The sequence below is a fragment of the Alexandromys fortis genome, unplaced genomic scaffold (assembly GCF_014885135.2).
Source record: "Alexandromys fortis isolate MF-2015 unplaced genomic scaffold, M_Fortis_MF-2015_v1.1 scaffold_41, whole genome shotgun sequence".
Lineage (NCBI taxonomy): Eukaryota > Metazoa > Chordata > Mammalia > Rodentia > Cricetidae > Alexandromys > Alexandromys fortis.
Window position 1 is genome coordinate 12086110 of NW_026067923.1, and position 19959 is coordinate 12106068.

The following is a 19959-nucleotide window of genomic DNA, read 5'->3' on the forward strand; positions in this document are numbered from 1 at the left end:
ATTTTATTTAAGCATATGATAATTTTAAAAGATACTTTCTTTACCTTTTTACTTTTAGAAGTGGGTGTTGTTTGAGATTCAATGTATATTTTAAACATACACCACATCTCAGCTTAGACAGCCTCATTTCAAGTGGTCCATGCCCACACTTGGCTCAGTTAGTCATTGTAGGTACCGGATATGCTGTTACTTGAAGAAAGCCACTGGCCACCCATACAGTGGCAGCGTGATGGCTATTTGGCTGTCTAGGGGCTGACGAAATTCCTGTACGCTCACAAGAAACTCACCGTAAGCTCACAATAGCTGATGTTGTAGAGAACAGTCTTGGATTTTATTTTGCAATGAGAAATGTAACGACCAATCATTCTCTCCCTTTAGGCAACTCTCCTTGGGAAGCCAAAGTAGGAGCAGCTGGTTTACTCAGTGAGCAAGGACTCTGAGCAAGGGACGCGTTTCCTCATGCACCCATCTCCCTGTGGGGATACCTGCTGATACCCATAGCTGTGGACTGGGGTGCCCTCTTCCCTCGGATGCTCTAGGGGCTATCTGCCACAGTTGTTTCTACATGGTAGCTTGACTGGGAACTCTGTTAGACCTGCCTGTTACTTCCTTCAGCCTTTTCTCTGCCTAGGGTGGCTGTTGACTTCCGCCCTGACTATGCTGGTCTTGGACAAGGTGTAGCTTTCCTCTCTCCAGCTTCTCAAAGGGAAACCAGGTGATGCTCCCGGATCTTTAGAGCTGTGTGGGAATTACCTGCCAGCCTCCTGCTTCTTCGACATTCAAATCACACTTAAAAAAATAAATAAAAAAGTAAGCAAATACATAGTGCAAAATTCATGACATTTCAAGAGAAATTGGATACTTCAAAGAATTTTTGAGGATGTAGCAGCCATTTGGGAGTCTGGGTCCAGTGCTGAAGAGGGGGTAGGTGAGAAAATTTTAATAAGTCCTACCTAAACCACAAATCTGGTTCCTTATTAGTATTTGTACTTTAAACATAATGGTTTGTAACAAGACTTTGTATTTTTTTTTAAATCAAAATTCTCTATTTTTGTCCTTTGTGAACCTGGGAAAAATCCCCTATACCTGAGGTATAGGTTAGAGGTGCTAGTGATTCCTTTATGGTTCAAAATGGTCTTTTTCCGCAATGCTTTTTGATGTTTGTTTCCTATTTAAGACCTAAAAATCATACTGCTTTAAAAGGAACATGCAAAAACTAGTTAGCCTGTCTCCGGTGTGTTATTTGCAACGTAAGCTGCACTGGAGATTTGCAGGCATTGGGAGGACCCCCAACATGGGCTTCAGGAGGATAACCACCACCGCAGGCCAACACGGGGGATGAGCTGACAGGAACATACATGGTCTCTTCTGTTCTTCAGTGTGCACGGTGTAGGGTGGATGTGAACTGGGCCATCGGTAAACAGGTTACTGTGTAATGTACCCTTTAGCTAGGAGTGGTTTGGTAGAGCTGAAGCTGTATGGTAAACGATGTCTGGATCCTGTTGTGTCGAACATGGTGCTGGGAGTTAACAATTGGAAAGAGCATTAAAAGTTACAAGCCAGGGTCTCAATGCGATTGGTTTTCATAGTTGTGTATGAAGGGTGGCACTGGAGTACTGCTTGAGAGACAGGCTTAAGGACGAAACTAGCACCGTTAGTATCTCTACCGAAATCACTCGGCATTCAAATTTGATTAAAGAATACAGTTTTAAGTATTCAAAATGAGTAAAATACTGACTTTAAACTTTCATGCCTAAGCTTTGTAAGTTACCCTGGACTCCATTTTTAGAATCTGGTAGGATGAAAGAGGAAAGAGAAATGCCATTATTTTCAGTATTCAGCTTCTTGTTGGCTCTGAACTTACAACTGAAACCTGCTGACTTAGTCATTTACGGTTTTTAGTTGATTCAGTAGTCTCTGTTAAAAAAAAATCCATTTGTCTTTAAACCCTCTCTTCCACCCGTGTATGTGTCTGTGTGTGTGTAATAAATTTGAAATATTTTTTCACTGTTTGAACATGTCATAAAAATTTCAGAAAACTGTAATTAATGTATCACAGTTTCTTATCTTAAATTTATAAAAATTATAAAGTTTTGAAGGAAACATCAAAGTCTGCCTGTGGGTTTTCTTCAGGTGCGGAAGCACAGGACAGCTCACGACTGGAAACAAGTATGATCAGGAGCCAGGATGGCTGTTTCAGGAGGGGCTTCTTTCCCACCTTGTAGACTGGCTAACTTAGTTTATCCTCACGTGGCCATTGGAAGAATGGGCTAATAATTCCTTACTCTGAGAAGAACACTGATCCAGCCGCACTCCTCTAATGAGTTAAGGCCTTGCGTTCCTAGGTGTTGGGACAGCCCAGTGGCAGAGCTCTGTCTCCATGCAGAAGGCTCCCGTCTGTGTTAAAGTGAACATTAACAGAAACTGGATTTTCCATCTGAGAAGGGGCTAAGTGTTTCTATTATAGCGGACACATCAGTTCGGGTTGAACTTCAGGAGATGTGGATGGAATTCAGCCATCCTGGGAGCTTCCCCTTGCTGGTGGTTCCTATTTTCCTCTCTCTGCCTCAGTTTCTCCTTAGGAAGCAGGTTTATGTAGTGTGGTTTTTAGGAGTGGTGTCCACAGAATGGCAGACCTGGATTTAAGTTCTTCAAGAGGTACCTAATCTTTTGAGTGTTTCCTGGCCTCTAAAATATTCACTCCATCAAGCCAAATGGATAGTAAGTGCTAAGCAAATTACACCTCATTACACCCTCAAGGTGTTAGGGCCACACATCCTCAAGGCTTCCATTCAGATTTCTGGAAGAAGTCTGAATATAATGGCTTAGTCAGTTGCCCATATTCTATGTGTCAGGGAGGGCAGAAGACAAGAACCATCTGGCTAACATGACCCTTATTCTGTTACACACAACCTGTGTGCTCTGTCGTCAATTTCAGTATTCCAGAAAGACTAACACTACATGTGAGGCCTTTTTTCCCTCTTAAGATACTGGTTTCTAATATAAAATCCCCTTGGACATGCACCTTTTACTCTTTCATAAAAAACATCTGGTCAGTAGATAGGCTGGCCACTGGGCAACAAAGACAGACATGTTATACCTTAGGTTTGTCCTTAAATTGAGGCTTTTCACCATGAAGTAACCAGGGCTCCCCTACCATAACCACTTGGTTTGAAATAGAAAGTGCTATCTGGCCTTTGCCCTGAGAATATTAATACACCCACGTTCTGCTCTAACCATGACGGGCTATAGACTGCTGCAAGACACTAGAGAATCTACCAAAGAACAAAGTTTGAGAACTTCTAGCTAGAGGAACATCCTTAGTCCTGGAGTGAAATACTGCCGGCTTCCTCCGGAAAAATTCAAGATGCTGGGTCCTTACTTTGCTATGGTAATTTTGTTTTTCTATTTGTTGTTAAGGTACCACTAAGACCAGTGAAGCGCTGGCCCACTTACAGGATTTCCTGGGAGTGTCCAAGAAGAACCAAGGAACAGACTCGAGAGGAGCTCAGAATGGTTTATACTACTAAAAGTGTAAACTTCATTTTTGAGACAAGGGTCTCAATGGCTTGAGAATAAATTCACTTGTCCACAATCGTGGTGGCTTCAAGTCCAGTGCTCTGACTCACATTTTCCATCTCTATGAAACTGTCACTGCAACACTACCAGACACAAAGTTCATCTACTTGAAGAATTCCTTCCTTAGCTGCATGCTGTTCTCCTTCAGGCCTCCAGTCTAAGAGAAGTGAGTGAGAGCTGCCTCAGCTCATTAAGGAGGGCAGTGCTGGCTACAGTGCACTACCAGTTACCCTATACCTACAGAGGAGAGGGAAGGGAAGAGAGGGAGGTAAATGTACAAATAGATGATAGTATAGTCAAAAGAAAAACTCAACAGCTTGCTTTATTTTAAAATAATAACTTTCATATATTGGAATGCTAGCCAAGTTCAATACTGATATAAATTTCTTAGGTCAAAATATGTGGTCAGACAAATTTTATGAATCTCATAAAAGACAGTATTCAAACCATAGAAAACATTTAGAAACAATATACATTAATAACATACCACATTTTAAACTAAACTATGAAAAATAGTTCAATCTTTGTTAAAGATTTAGAGCACATATTTTCAATAACTTAAAATACCTATCTACACTTCCCATCTCTTAATTCTCCTGGGAAGAACAACTAATCGCTAGACTTAAATAATACAAAGATTTACTCATGGTAAGAGATTATGATATTAAAGACATTTGAACTTATTGGAAACAAAAATCACGAAAACTTATTAAGTACTTTAAATTATAACAAGTCCTTTCAAGCCCTGGATAATAAAGGCAGTTTTCAACTTTCTAGAAACGCCTATGGTTGTCTGCATAACGTAATCAATCGGCTGACCAATGATAAACAACTGAAAAGGTATTTATGCACCTAGTCAGTAATGTTTCATTAGAAAGGATATTTTGACCAATATTTAAAATTTATAAATTTAGTTATGCTGACATTTTGTATTGTGCTGGCTAGCTCTATGTGAGCTTGACACAAGTTAGAGTCATCTGAGAGGAGGGAACCGAAACTAAGAAAATGCCTCCATTAAGACCCAACTGTAAGGCATTTTCTTAATTAGCGATTGATGATGGAGGGCCCAGCCCATTGTGGATGGAGTCACCCCTGGGCTGGTGGTCCTGGGTTCCCTAAGGAACAAGCCAGTAAGCAGCACCCTCCATGGCCTTCACATCAGCTCCTCCTTTGGGAGCCTGCCCTGCCTGCGTTCCTGCTCTCACTGCTTTTGATGACGAACTATTACATGGGACTGTGATGAACAAACCCTTGCCTTCCCAAGTTGCTCTTTTGGTCATAGTGTTTAATCATGTCAATAGTAAACTTGGACAACTGAAAACCTAATTTAGCAATAAATCATCTTTTTGAGGCCATTCATTAAACTGAAAAGAAAGATGGTACATTCTGGCTTTTATTTAAAAAGAGATTTAATTCAATAATTGGATTTGTTACTACTTGAGAAGTACATTGACTTCCTAGGATTGGATAGCAATGAGGCTTAGCCTTCCGGGCCCTTAGTTCCCTCTAACAGAAAGCAATACGGAAACTCAGCAGTAAACATCTGTTGCTGCTTATGTAAACTCAGCTCCAGGAGGAAAGAAACAATGAGGACATATGTAAATCCTATTCGAAGCATTCCCATCTCCAACACTGTCCTCTACTAACAGGGCACACCAGCTCCTCCCTCACTGACCAGTAAACTCAAAATGAAGATAACAGGATCCTCACTGATGCCATTCCTTGTGAGTTTTTACATACTGTTTTATATACAAATGTGTGCATATAAAACATTAACAGGTAGTGTTAAGAATTGAGAATGAACAGCAACATCCACAAATGGCATGTCTGTATTCTGAGACCCTACAAATATTAAACCTATTAAAAACATGTCATAATACATGTGTATTAAGGAAAGCTCCAGAACTGGCCGAGATCTCCTAAGAGCCAAACCAACCTCTGGTGCTTCCACTACCTCTCACTCCTCTAATTAGGCTAAGAAGGAGACCAATGAATACTACCGCCAGGAATTTACTACACACTGGTGATTTCTACCAGCCACACTCAGCTCTGCAAGCCAACAGGTGAACCAGGAGTCTTTCTGAACTCATTGTCCATTAGGAGTCCGGAACGTTTTCAATTAAAGCCTTCATTTTCCCTGTAGACTTCAATATATGCGGACCAAACTGGAGGGAAAAAGCATGAAGAAATAGGTCAGCAGGTACCCACATTCACAGCCTGGGCAGGAGTTGGCACGGGAGCGGTCAGCTTAGTCTCTGAGACCTGGCACACCGTCCATGGCCATCTCAGATCTCCAGGAAAACTCAGGGTGCATGGGGGAAAATGATCCCCTTGTATTTTGAGTAAATCTTTACAATTTGAATATAAACACTACACTGCCATAATGAAATTTCTATTAGGTTGAATTTCACAGAAGCCTGTAGGGAAATTCAGGGTAGACTTGGTAAGTTTGGGGTTTCTGAACAACTTTTACAGTGAGAAACACAAAGATGTCCTTGCAGGGCACAGGGGCACAACCACTTTGGTCACACCACATAGAGGTGGACATAGTGAGACCAGGGTTTAACCAGCCTTGCTACATCCCAAGTTTAAGGACAGCCTGGATCTCGTGTCTCAGAAACAAAAGCTACCCTTCCCCACCCATCTAGCTCCACTCTCCATATAGGTGGAGAACAGGACCTAGCCCATCATGCAGGAGACGCATATGGGTGCCCTTTATCCACCAAATATGCCAATACTCACCAGGGCTGGCTCTGAGGTAGCCTCCGGTTCTGGCTTTTGAATTCCTCTCTCAGCTTCACCCTGGCTATTGTGTCGATACCGATAGGCAAACTTCTTTTTCAGCGCCTCTGCTATGAGGGCAGCAGGGTCAGTAGCATCCACTGGCCTAGGCTTTACATCTTTCTCCGACCTTTGAGAAGGGAGCAGAAACCAAAGGTCACTATGGGAATGTCCCTCACAGGTCTTCTGTGGACGGCAGTTACTTGGTGACATAGGCACTCTTAGCAGGAGGGTGTGCTGGGGGCCTCCAGGAGAGGGGGCACAGTGTGGGCCAGTGAGAGGACTCAGCAAGTAAAGGTGCCTGCCACCGTGGTAGAAGACCTCAATTCCATCCCCAGGGCTCATATGGAAGGCAAGAACCAACTCCCACAAGCTGTCTTCTGACCTCCCCATACACATATGGAACCTTTTCTTAAAATAGGTAATCTTTTTTAAAGAAATGAGTTTACGGCCAGGGGGTGATGACATATGCCTTAGTCCCAACACTCAGGAGGCAGAGGCAGGCGCATCTCTGAGAGTTCAAGGCCAGCCTGGTCTAGAGGATGACACAGGGTGGAATTGAGAAGCCTGCCTAAAGCACAGCCTTTGCCTGCCCTTGGCTGTACTGTCTGGAGGAGCTGTTGGAGCAGCTAACCTTCCTTGAAGGAAAGATGGCTCTACAGAGCAGAGGGGGACACAAGGACGAAGGCGAGCCCTCACCTCTTGACTGACCGCAGCTTCACATTGTTCATGTCTTTTAGGATCTCTAGCATGTTCGGCATATCAGGCGGCTTCGGGTGGCTCTTAGCCAGAGTCTTCCCAGCATTGAGTCTTTGCTCTCTTCGCTCTTTAATCAGATCAATGGCAGACATACTTTGGTGGAGCATTGATGGAGGGGGAGGAGGGGGTGGTGGTGGAGGAGGGGGAGGTGGTGGTGGCGCTACAGTGGTGCTACAGTGACCTACAGAAGAAACAAAGAAACAAACTTAATCTTTCTGCTAACAGGCAAGAAAACATCACTTTTTAAAAGCAAAACTATGTAACAGAGTTCTGTATTCCTAAAAGCAATATTCTTAAAAAGAGTCTCAGTTCTGTAAGGAAAATGCTGTTCAGTTACTCAGAAATGTCTGAATCTGAGCTACTACTCCACTGAACTCACTTACCCAATGGAAACATCCCATTCAAATAAAGGTGTTTTTGAGATTTTAGATGTATCTGTTTGTGACACACAGCATGATCACTCACAACAAAATAAACACAAAGCAGTCTTTTTACTCCAAAACATTTGTCCTCAATACACCACTGGACAATTCAGAAAGTATCACAAAAGCTTGCATCATATTAGCTGTGTCCTTTGATACATGCCTATAATCCCAGCACTCAGAAGACAGCAGCAGGAGGACCGCACCACTTCAAGGCCAACATGATCCGGATAATAAACTCCAGGCCAGCTGGAGATTCAGAAGGAAACCTTGTCCCACAAAACAGTGTTACACTTAATTTTCAAACAAAAAAGTAATAAGGTGTTAAAGAAACTCAAAGTTAGCTTTCTCTGCTGCAGAACTGTACTGAGGAGGCTTGGGGGCAACAGTTACCTGTTGAGAATTTTACTGGGAGTGTTCCGATTACAACTGAGACATCTCAACAAACTCCAACCACCTCCTACTTATGGTAGTTTTCATTGTCTACCAGCAGAGGGAGGTAAAGAAAACAGTTCCAAGTTAACAGAAGAAAAAGCCAGAACTTGATATACAAAGACGTGTCTATGCAAACCACTGAAAGATCACCCCTCACCTTCGAGTACTCAGTGCCCAAAGCACCTTTACCCATCATGCCACACTGCATGGAGATTCCAACTGATTCAGACACAGGGCAGTGAAGAATCTCACTAGGACTGAAGCAACAGGAAAAACAACCACTTCTTCCAGCAGATTGGCAGGCTAGGATTTCAAGACCATAGTTTCTTCTCCATGGGAAAAAAACCTCACACTAATTAAACTAACAGTATTATAGCAAAGTCCTGAATTTGGTTTCTCCTCTAGACAAGAGGAAGAGAATAGCCATTAGGTATCTGCTGTGTGCATGTATTTCCTTTCCAGACTTAATGGCACAGGGACTTGGTAACTAACACAGGTACTGTTTTACTCAATTTAGAGCAGGAGAGCGGGGTGAAGTATCAGATGTTTACCTCAGGCCATGCAGGTGTAACCAGCATCTGGCACAAGTCCCACTCAGACACTGGTTCCTTTCACTAAACAGAAAGCCTAAGAGAGGTGTCAAATGGAGGGAGCTGAGTTTCCCATAAAGCAGCCAGCCACTCACAAACAGCACACTTCAGCAGGCATTTCAGTGTTTGCTGAGTGGATTATTCCCTAGCCATCTTCCCAAACACAAAGGTGTACACACACACACACACACACAATCGTCAGGTTCTGCACTAGATGGACTGAATTAGACTAGTTGCTCACACTGTCCTGCCTTCCCAAGCCAATACGGGAGTTACATACCTGCATTAAGACTCTGTTGTTCCTGCAGGGTCACAATCTTGGCAATCTGAGCTCTAAGGGCAGCAAGCTCATTCTCAAGTGCGGAGATCTTCTGCAAGGCCTCCTCACTGGCCAGTGTTGTCTTTGGAGGAGGCTCATCTTGAGACAAGTTTGGTAAAGTAATGTGCATGCTTGGGGGCTCCTCAGAGCAAGGACGGTCATCCTCAAGGGGAGACTTGGCCCTGACCTCTGCCCTGCAAGGATAACACAAAGGTGGCCATCACAGGACTGTCAAGGAGACATGAGTAGACACGCGTACAATGCCATCACACGAGTGAGCATTCTCCAGCTGCAGGCCAGCACTGCCCCACTCCTTTACTGTCTGCTGCTCCCCCACTGTCAAGAGGCACCACGAGAGCCCAGAAGAGCTGCCGATGCCTTCTAGTGCCAGCACTCCCCAGATCTGACAGAACACATCACACAAACGTGGGAACAACATAAGCTGACCACAGCCCAGAAACAGAAAGGTAAAGGGAATCGTGTCATTTCCCCCTTAGAACCGCGCTGTGAAAAGTCTCAACACTGAAGACCCTGCTCCCTGGGCTCTGATCTGCCAGTCACTAGGAACATACAAACCAGAAGAGTTCTCCATGAGTACAGGAAGCAGTCCTAATTCCTGGTATAAAGATCGCTAATTCCAAACAGTCTGGACTACACAGTAAGTTGGAAGCCAACCTGTACTACTCAAAAGAACAGAAGCAGTTGCACTGTGAGCAGCTTAAGGACTGCACTTTCCAGTTCCTCCTGGAGAACAATGGCTGACCAGGCTAATAAAGCTTCAGGCGGTTGAGCCTCAGCCTTCCTCTGCTGAGACCGGTGCACCGCGGCACTTTAGTGAGAGCGGGTAACGTGGCAGCCCACACTACAGAGGTCAGCAAGGTTGGCTCTGTGACACCAGCTACGCTTGGAGATCTGAGACAGAAAATAAACTCTCAGGCAAGAAAACTAGGCTGCCACGTTATTCAAACACACACCTTCCCTCATGGCTTCTCTGTCACATGCAGTCAGACTTTTTCTTAGTTTCTGAGGAAAGGTCTCGCTCCCTGCACAGGCAGCCTGGCTTTCAAGGATGCTCCAACCTCTGCCCCCAAGTTCTGGGGTTACATGACAGTGCCACCAGCCCAGCCTTATTTTTAAAAAACCCAAATTTACTAATCAGAGGTATTAGTCAAGTCCTTTAGCAACACTTCAAGTTGATATTGCTGTTTTGTTATTACTTGAGAACTGTGGAAATGACTCTTAGCTTTTGGCATTGGGAACTGAATCTGGGTGTTTTGTTCAAATCTATGAGTAAGTTAAAAGTTTTGCAAGTTGCCTTTCACCTATAAGATTTAAAACAACAAAAAATTCAAGAATAAATGCCTGTTCCCCCCAGTCCTTGGCTCACCTAGTGTCCCAGCTGTGACTTTACGTGTTGGGGTCTGAAGCCTCAGTTACTGCTTCCTTTTTTCCCTTGACACTGAGACGACCAGATGATGAAATTCGTTTAAAAGATAGAGTGAAAAATAAACATTCACAAAAACTTCCAAAGGTTTCGCATTCCAAAGGCTGGACGTGGTGGCACATGCCTTTCATCCCAGAACTTGGGAGGATGAAGCCATAGGTCATGAGAACAAGCCTGGCCTACACAGAAAGCCCATCTGAAGCTGGAGTAAATGTGGTTCAGTCAGGGGAGTACTGGCTCAGCATGCACAAAGCGCCGACTTCAAACCACATACTACATAAAGTGGGCACACAACAGAAGGTGCCTACAATCCCAGGATTCTGGTGGGAAAGGCAAGAGAGACAGGAGCTCAAAATCAAAATCATCCTTCATTACATAACAAGTTCAGTGCCAGATTGGGCTATAGGAGGCCCTGTCTCAGAAAACAAGAGGGTCTGGAGAGGTAATTTAGTTGACAGACAGTTCTTACTGCACACCCTTGTGAAGCTAAGCTTGATCCCTAGAGCCCATGTGAAAAGCTAGGTGTGGGGGAACACGCTTGCAGCTTCAGCCCTGTGGGGCAGAGAAAGGTGGATCCCTGGAACTCACTGGCCAGCCAGCCCAGCCTAATCTGCAAGCCCAGGTCTCAGAGAGACTTTGTCTCGAAACACAAGATGGACAGCACTAGAAGATCACCTGAGGCTGACCTCTGACCTCCACACGTTTGTATATGTGCACATGTATGCCCACACACATGAACAAGCACACATAGCACACACATACACAAAGTGAGGATTACATTTCTACAGAATAACTGTAGGTGAATAGTACCCTTCTTTTCATTTGACTGAAATCTTAACAAATATATAAAAAAAGAAGTATCCAGCACAGATGTTTAAAAAGCAGAAAACAGCCGGGCGATGGTGGTGCACGCCTTTAATCCCAGCACTCGGGAGGCAGAAGCAGGCGGATCTCTGTGAGTTCGAGACCAGCCTGGTCTACAGAGCTAGTTCCAGGACAGGCTCCAAAGCCACAGTGAAACCCTGTCTTGAAAAACCAAAAAAAAAAAAAAAAGCAGAAAACAGCTGTGACATTTCGGTTTCACCATGCCATCTCTACTCGTGAGATGTCTTCTTGTACCTGCTTCATTTGGCTCCCACACAGTCTAAGGTAGAAAAGCACAGGCTCCTGGGTAAAGTGTGATGTGCTGACATTACCAACTGTGTTACTGTGCTGGTTTGTTTTATGTCAACTTGATGCAGCGGGAGTCATCTGAGAGGAGGGAATATCAATTGAGAAATTGCCTCCAGAAACAATGGTGCTTCTCAACCTTCCCAATGCTGAGACCCCAATACAGTTCCTCACATGACGGTGACCCCCAACCATAAAGTTGTTTTTGTTGCTACTTCATAACTAATTTTGCTACTTTTATGAATAATAATGTAAACATCTGTGTTTTCCAGGTGTCTTAGACAACACCTGTGAAAAGGCTGTTCAACCTACAAAGGGGCCCTTGACCCAAAGCTTGAGAACCACTGCTCCAGACAAGCCTTTTGGGTATTAATTAGGGATTGATGGAGGATGGCCCAGCCCATTGTGGTTCTATAAGAAAGCAGGCTGAGCAAGCCTTGGGAAACAAGCAGGAAGCACCCTTCTGCACCAGCTCCTGCCTCCAGGATCCTGCCCTCGCTGCTTTTCGTGATGATGAACTGTTCTATGGAACTGTGAATGAAATAAACCCTTTCCTCCCCAAGTCACTTTTGGTTCCTAGTGTTTCCTGACGATAGTACCCTTAACTAGGGTAATTATCATTCTTCTTGATGTAAAGAGAAGCCACTCTTGGCCTGACTTTATTTTGAGACAGTCTCAGGTGTCTCAGGCTGACCTTTAAACAAGATCTTCACCCTTTGAGAAACAGCCCTTCCCATCTGTTCCTCTCCTGCTGACCCCTCCATAGTCAAGCTAACTTCTCGCATCATGCAGGGACTTTCTCCACCTGCGTGTAACCCTGAGTAGCCCTGGCATCTCCTCCAGGGCACCAGTGTGCTGCTACCTGACTGTGTCTGCTCTCCAGTACCTGGTAAGAGTGAAGGGCATGTGCTGGTAGACTGGCTGCACAGCGAATATTCTTTGAGGGCTTCCAAATGGAGAAGCATCTCTAACTCTGTCCCCTCATGTAACCCCAACTCATTTTGATAGTTTTTTAAGAAACATTCTTCAAGTACACAAATTCTCTCTGATCTGATGGATCCCTGTGCTCCAATGACTGTCCTAACTACTACAGTTACCCAGCGTTCATACCTCTTCTGGACCACTCATGCTAGAATGGAACCTCCTGAATGGCAGGAAATTCTGTGGTTCACCAGGACTTAGGACCTATGTTCCTGAGAACTTTATAAATAGTAAATTCTGAAAACTAAACCACAAAGAAGACTGTTCAAGAAAAAAGAGCAGGGCAAGATATCATCAAAGCAGGACCTTAACGTATTCCAACACATCCTTGACAACAGCAGACACTGCGCCTCACCCCAGCAGCCTCCAAACCAACCTGAGTCTTGTTGAACACTCCCCTTCTTCTGTGGCTACCCATCCAACATCAGCAAAAGACGCCACCAAGTTCTCTCCCGGGTGGGCGGGGCTCCATTCTGTTGCCTGGCTGGTAAGCTGGAGGTTACAGAGAGAGGAAGTCCTTTATCCACACAATTTAACAGAAAGTTAAAACCCAAAGAGATTCCAGCAGCCCAGTAGCTCCCAGGCAGGCCTCCACCAAAGGCTGACTATTCACATCATATGCTACCAAACTGTGCTTCATAACCTAACATTAGCCAGTTCTCAGACCATAAATCTTTCGTTTTGTTCATCCAAAAGTTTAAGAAAAAGTTTAGAGTCTAAGTATTAAAAATCTGACTCAGAGCTAGGAATGTAGCTTAGCAGTAGAGCACTTTCATGGCCTGCTCGAGGCCGAGCACTCTAGCACCCAAAGCAAACTAAAAAGGATGCCACTGTTCCTGAAAAGATTTGGTGAAGAAAATGTGGAGGGCAGCGTCAACAAACAGGTCCCACCGTGGTGGCGGCTGTGTGCACTAGCGATGGCGATGTTAGCACTGTCGGCCCCTGTGGTGACGGCTGTGTGCACCAGTGGTAAGTTAACATTCTTATCAACCTGACTGCATTCGAGATCGCCCAGAACATTCAATAGGCAGAACCAGGGTAGTGAGTTCAAGGCCAACCTGGACACACAGTATGATCCTGTCTTTAAATAGACAAACAAAAAACCAATTTAAACTTAGTTTAAGTGAGGGGGGAAGATCTGCCCTAAATGTGGCTAAGAAGGAAGCCAGCTGGGTACCAGCAAGTCTCTGCTTTCTGACTGCAGACAAAGGCCTCAGCTGAGAGCCCAGCATCTGCTCTTGGACATGATGGCGTGCCCTCACTGTGAACAAAACAACCCTTCCTTCCTTCCTTCCTTCACTTCTGCCAGGGATCTGGCCACAGCAACGAGAACGGCAGCTAATGCAGAGCTGTTCTGGTCACAGAACTCACGCCACAAACTTTTCAATGCCTCAGATCTCTTAAATTCTGAGTGTTAAATAGCAAGGGATTAAGTTTAAATTAGCACCATTATAAAAACGAAGAGAATTCTCTGGCTAAACGTAAATCTATGGATGAAGAAAAACTATCTTGAAAGAAATATCAAAGAAAATGTAGTGAATTAAATCAGGCTACATTTCTCGTATTATGTGTCAGAGTCAGAAGGCCAGTGGCCAACAAGTAAAAGTTTGCAGGTGAGGGTCTAAAAGTGAAGCTGAGGGTGGGAGCGAGGTCGGCTGTGGAGCACTTGTCTAGCATGCAACAACCCTAAGGTCAGTCCGCAGTCCAGCAGAAGGAAAGAAACAAACAAGACAATTAGCTTTATAACTGAAGAAAAAGAAACAGAAAGGTCAAAGAGACTTACTAGCGCCTTCATCAGAGAGCTGTACTGGACTATCCAGTACTCAGACCATCTTTCCCTAGACGCAGGGCTCCACACACCAGACCCTGTACGTCTGTGTCTTTAACTATGCTTTATTTTGGAGGCAGGCTGAAAATTCTGTAATTTTTATAGAAAAGTAAAAAGTCTTAAAATCACCAGGTAGCACATGCCTTTAATCCCAGCACTCGGGAGGCAGAAGTAGGTAAATCTCTGTGCATACCAGGCCAGCCTGGTCTAAAGAGTGAGTTCCAGGACAGGCTCCAAAGCTACAGAGAAACCCTGTCTCGAAAAACCATTTTAAAAAGTCTTAAAATCAAAAGTAGATGTAATCTGATGCATGCTCACGAGCTCACCAGTCCATACTTGCCTACCATTTGGGAAGTCCTGAGCTTGAGTCCCAATGACATAAGAGCATGAGGGTCATTATTCTCAATTACACACAAAGTTTGGGGACACAGCCTGGGATGTGTGACTTTGTTTCAAAAACAAAAAGGGAGAAGAACAGGAAAACAGAGACTTGAGTCAGCGCATGGTGGTGCATGCAGTAAGGAGAGAGGATCATGGATTCACATCCGGTCTTGGCTATATAGTCAGACATTATTTCAAACAGGGGGAAAACAACTGGCCACATTTAAGGATCCAAATCTAATTTTCAAGATTTCATAAATGACAATTAAGGATCAAACATTGTTTCTAATTTTATGTCTGAGTTCGATTCCTGAGCCTCACATTGTGAGGAAACTCCTGAAAGTTACCCTCTGACCTCCACATGTCTTCCACAGAACATGCATGCATGCATACACAAACATACACACAAATAGAATTTTAAAAGTGTAAAAGCAAAAAAACAAAAATATAACACCTCCCAGGACTTACTTTACAATCTACCATGTATGTGGACACATGACATGTGGTCAATGATATGAAATAGCAAGGCAGCCTCAAGATCTGTCTCTACACCTTGATCTGATATTCTCCCCAATACAAGCTGTTCCCACTTAAACCAAGTTCGACTGAGAGACAAAAGAAACTGACCCCAAACTTTTCAAAAGGCCATTTCAGGTACTGCTGGACAAGAACCATTCACTGAGTGCCATAAGCATGACATGGGAAAGGTGATTTCCAGGACAACTCAGGGAAGTGCAGACCAAGGAGAGGAGGGCCACTGGCAAGGGGGACCGAGGCCAAGCTCTTCAAGCATGGTTTGGATGTCACTGCCAGAAGCATGCATGGACGACATGAGACATCTGCAAGCAAAGGACTTACTCTTGGTTTGCAGGAAGGCCCTGTCCTGTCGAAGTTACTGTTAGCAGAAAAGATTAAAGAGCGAAGATATAGAAAATGGAGAGGAGACACTGTGGTTTTAAAGTTTTAAGAAATTCAATGAATTTCTTAATTTCAAAAACAGTAACTCAAACCTCAATTACCTCTTAGACTCCTACCACAATACCGTTGACTAAGTGAACCTATCCTGACGAGGTGAAACGGCTCTGAGAAACGGACTTCAACAGAATGGGTAGTGTCCACAGTGGACTGGCCTCCAGGACACCTGTCTATACACACCAAAACACAGCAGGCTTGGGGCACCTGCTCTAAAACGGCTTACGTATTTACATATATGTCCATATCCACCCACACACTTCAACCATTCATCTCACGATTGCTTTGTAACACCTAACACGGTTTAACTACTATAGTCTGTTTATGCTCCGTCTATATGGTTTTGTAGTTTAGAAGACAGGTCTGATCCTAATCCTAACCCTGGGTTTACTAACATATTTGCTTGTTTAGGGAGGATATCAACACCTAGCAAAAAGTACAAGCTTCAAATCTGTTAGAGAAAAATGGGTCATTTTCTTTAAGTGATCATTTTGCTTCCACATTGATGGGTGACCTGTAGTGGACATGTAACTCTTTACTTGTGTAGTCACAGAACTTTTACACTTCTAAAAAAACCGCTCCTCAAAATTCAAGCAAACAGTCTGGAACAGAACTACCTACCAGAAAGAACAGTCAAGATTGAATTACCCAGCTGGGCGATGGTGGCACACACCTTTAATCCCAGCACTCGGGAGGCAGAGGCAGGTGGATCTCTGTGAGTTCGAGACCAGCCTGGTCTACAGAGCTAGTTCCAGGACAGGCTCCAAAGCCACAGAGAAACCCTGTCTTCAGAAGAAAAAAAAAAAAAAAGACTGAATTACCCCAGAGGCCTGTTAGCTGCAGAAAGTGGGATCCAAACTAACCATCCTACCATCAACTCCTACCCAGGTTATTCCAAATTATCTATTAGTTTTATGATCACCTGCGTGTGTGTTCTGAAGTTTAAAACATTAACAATGCACTTCCATTCCAGGGCTCGTTTTTTTGTTTCCATTTTTGTTACAGAAACATGGTATCATTATGTAGCCCAGGGGAGCCTGTAACTCCTGATCTTCTTACTTCAGTGTCTGAAGTGCTGGGTACCAGGAGTGTGTATGCCCAGTTCTTCTGTCTTTACTTCATACAATTTAGAAATCCATCAAAACACAAACCATCAAGTCCTTCACGGTGAGGAACACTTATTGCCGGAAAGGAAACACTCATGATTTCTACATTTACTTATTTACTTTGTGTGTGTGTGTGTGTGTGTGTGTGTGTGTGTGTGTGGCACTGTGAGTATGCCAACAAGAGGACAATTTAAGAGTCTCTTTTCTCCTCCCACCATGAGGGTCCTGGTATCAAAATCATCATGTCTGTTGTCTTGCTGATCCCAAGAAACATTTTAAGTGCAAAAGGTCAAGGCATAGCAAAGCCCTCAGGTCCACCCTAACCACCACAAAAAAAAAAAAAAAAAAAAAAGACTTCTTTAGCTGTAATATTAGATAACCACCCAAAGGCCAAATAGGTTCAAGGTCACCAGGGAATTACCACCTTTCCCGAGCTTCCCCTAGGCATCTCGAGGAGGATAAATGTTGAAGATCTGGAATAAGCACTTCAGAGGAACTAAAATTAGAAAGGCCTCACTGCTAATCCTCTGTTTCAGGGTTATTAATAGGAGAAAGCCTCAAAAACAAGTCAGTACTTCCAAAGCACCTTGCCCATTCACATTTCCAAGGCCCTTATTACCATAAAAATCTGAAAAACACAAGACACAGTACCTACCTGAAACTGAACTCTTGGACACTGAATCAGAGACAAGTTGGTACCAATCTTCCTTACGATACTTCGAGATGAACCATATGGCTTTCCAGACCAAAGTACCTAAGGAAATAGGGAAAATCAAACGTTTACAAAACTTCTCAAACTGCTAATACAATACACTGGCTACTGAGTGCTAACACATTAATCACAGTATCAGAATGTTCCAAGTGTTCTAGGAAATAAGCTACTATTTCTCAATTCAAAATTGAAAGGATACCTAGACAGACAGACACTTGGTATTAAAGTGATAAAGCCTAATATACTATATATAGAAATAGATTAGTATTTATGAGCGTGTGTGTGCGCGCGCGCGCGCCTGAGCACGTGTGCTCAGACGTCTGTGACTTGGCTTGCATGTGGAGGTCGAAGAACAGCTCTGCTGAGTCTCCTCTCTTGCTACTTTCCGTGACTTCTGGGGATCAGACTCAGGTTGTTACCCTTGGGCAGCAAGAGCCATCTCAGCAGCCAATAATATCCTCAAACAAACTTAAAATAATATTGCATTAGAAGTACAAACTAATTTCTTATGTTTCTACAGAGGAAATGCTACCTATCATATTTTTAGTTTTAGAATTTTAAAAAAAAATCAAGACTTTGGAAACATGAGCCATTTTTGTTATGGTGATTTTTCAAATTAAATCCAGAATCAGCATGAAGCTTGAGGAGTGATTTTGTGATGAATGTCATCTGCTACACACAAGTGACAGACCAAAACAAACATCAGTGGGGACAGATGCAGCCACACTGGCTCCTTCTTCAAGGGCCCTGTCTTTAAGGCCTATGGAAACGCTATGTGAGTTAGGAGCCGCCACAATGAGGGCTACTTTCTGTGAGCAAAAGCAGTGTCGTAGACCACACTGAAAGACCGCACAGAAACGTGAGTGACTGCAATGCCACCTGGAACGTCACCTTTTCTTACCCACGCTGAGTGAGTGCGCCATCTGAAAGCCTAGACTGGAGAGGTACAGAATGCAGCACAGTACTAAGAGCAATTTAAAAAAAAAAAACATACTTTATTCAAACTTTCATATTCAATTACCTCTTAATACTGAATAAATTAAATACCAATCAGAAAGATAAAAATGGACAGTTCCCTTTTTAAGGTCTGCCAAAATTCTAATTTAAAGAATGAAATTACGCTAATATACTAGCGTAATTAGAATACTAACTAATGAACCAACGGAAACTTTATGCCCAGCAGCTGGTTTCCACTTACTGTGGTGGCTGCTATCACTAACCCAAACCAGACCTCACACCAATCTCTACGCATGTACAGCATATGAGAAACACAGAAACAGTTTAAATTCTCAAATTTAGCAATCAAATCCAACTTAGTACGCTAGTATGTATGAGTCAAAGTGAGGTTTGTGAGGTACAATGGTACCCCCTTAGGCATCTGCCTCACATTTTTAAAGCTTTTCTATCATATATGTTCCTGGTTTCACTAACTTTTACCTGAGAGAATTCCAGAAAATTGGCTATAAGAGCCAACAAAACCCAGAATTCTTTCTTTATAAATGTAGCTAAAACTTACAGCACAATTTGGACAACTAAAATATAAATTAAGTAACACAAAGAATTTAAGAGGTAAAGCTACCCAAGCTTTCAAGTACATGTCAATGCGCCAAGGACTAGAGGGCCATTAGCAGTCTTCAGTCCACAAGGACCAGAACAGTTCCCACCGCTCTCAGAGCAACGAAAGAATCACCAGTCAAGAAACAGCAGTCACTAGAAGACAGTCATTGCGCTTTTTACCTGGTACATTGTAATAGGTCTTAATCTTTTAAAACAAAACCCATAGGGCAATGGTGACCACACCACTCACTCATTTCCAGTTTCTCCCATTTAGTCCTGGAGCCAAAATTCTACTATGATGTAGGAGAAATGGAATGTTATTTGTGCATCATAATGTGACAATTACCTATCTGCAGTAAACCCCAAGCTCTCTAGGAAACAAGTTCCTGCCTAGAGAAGAGGACAAAAAGTTCACAAAGAAAAACTCCTAGAGGACCTGCTCAGGTCAGCAGCCAGAGCTTCTGCCAGCTTCCAGCAACCCTCACCAGCATCTTCCCATCTGTTTATTACCAGGGGCAAAGAATGCCAGGTGCTTTCAGGAAGAGAAGTGGCCAGTGATTCAGCTTTTAATTATAAGGAATAAGTAAACTGTGTGGGTTCTGCCTACCGAGTCAGCACAGACTGCTCCGTGTCACTATTTTTTTTTTAAGCACACACAGCAGACTAACAATGTTGCTCTTCTGACCCTTGTGAACTGCCCCGCACTTCATAAGACAACAGAATGAAGCAAGGGTCTAAGTCATAATGGCTGGGATGTTTAGAAGAGTCACAGCCTCCATTAGATGGTAAGGAATGAGAGGAAGGAGCCGCTAACTTCTAGGAAGTCTGGTGCCAGGCCCTTATCTTTTTTTTTTTTTTAATACAGCCCGCACAGTGGGAAAGAAACTCTAAGTGACTGGGAGGAAACGGGACCAGATGGTACA

General features: G+C 43.5%; 1 protein-coding gene across 1 annotated transcript in view; it reads right to left on the minus strand.

Moving 5' to 3' along the window:
- Positions 1 to 3882: 3882 nt before the first annotated feature.
- Positions 3883 to 19959, minus strand: part of Mtfr1 (mitochondrial fission regulator 1) — a 30501-nt gene continuing 14424 nt past the window's right edge. The window contains exons 3-8 of the mRNA XM_050142084.1: positions 17423 to 17521; positions 12857 to 12972; positions 8847 to 9079; positions 7060 to 7300; positions 6322 to 6490; positions 3883 to 5744 (exon numbers count right to left, since the gene is read on the minus strand). Of these exons, the coding sequence (XP_049998041.1) occupies positions 5676 to 5744; positions 6322 to 6490; positions 7060 to 7300; positions 8847 to 9079; positions 12857 to 12972; positions 17423 to 17521 (927 nt within the window). The 3' untranslated portion in view covers positions 3883 to 5675. The remainder of the gene's footprint in view (positions 5745 to 6321; positions 6491 to 7059; positions 7301 to 8846; positions 9080 to 12856; positions 12973 to 17422; positions 17522 to 19959) is intronic.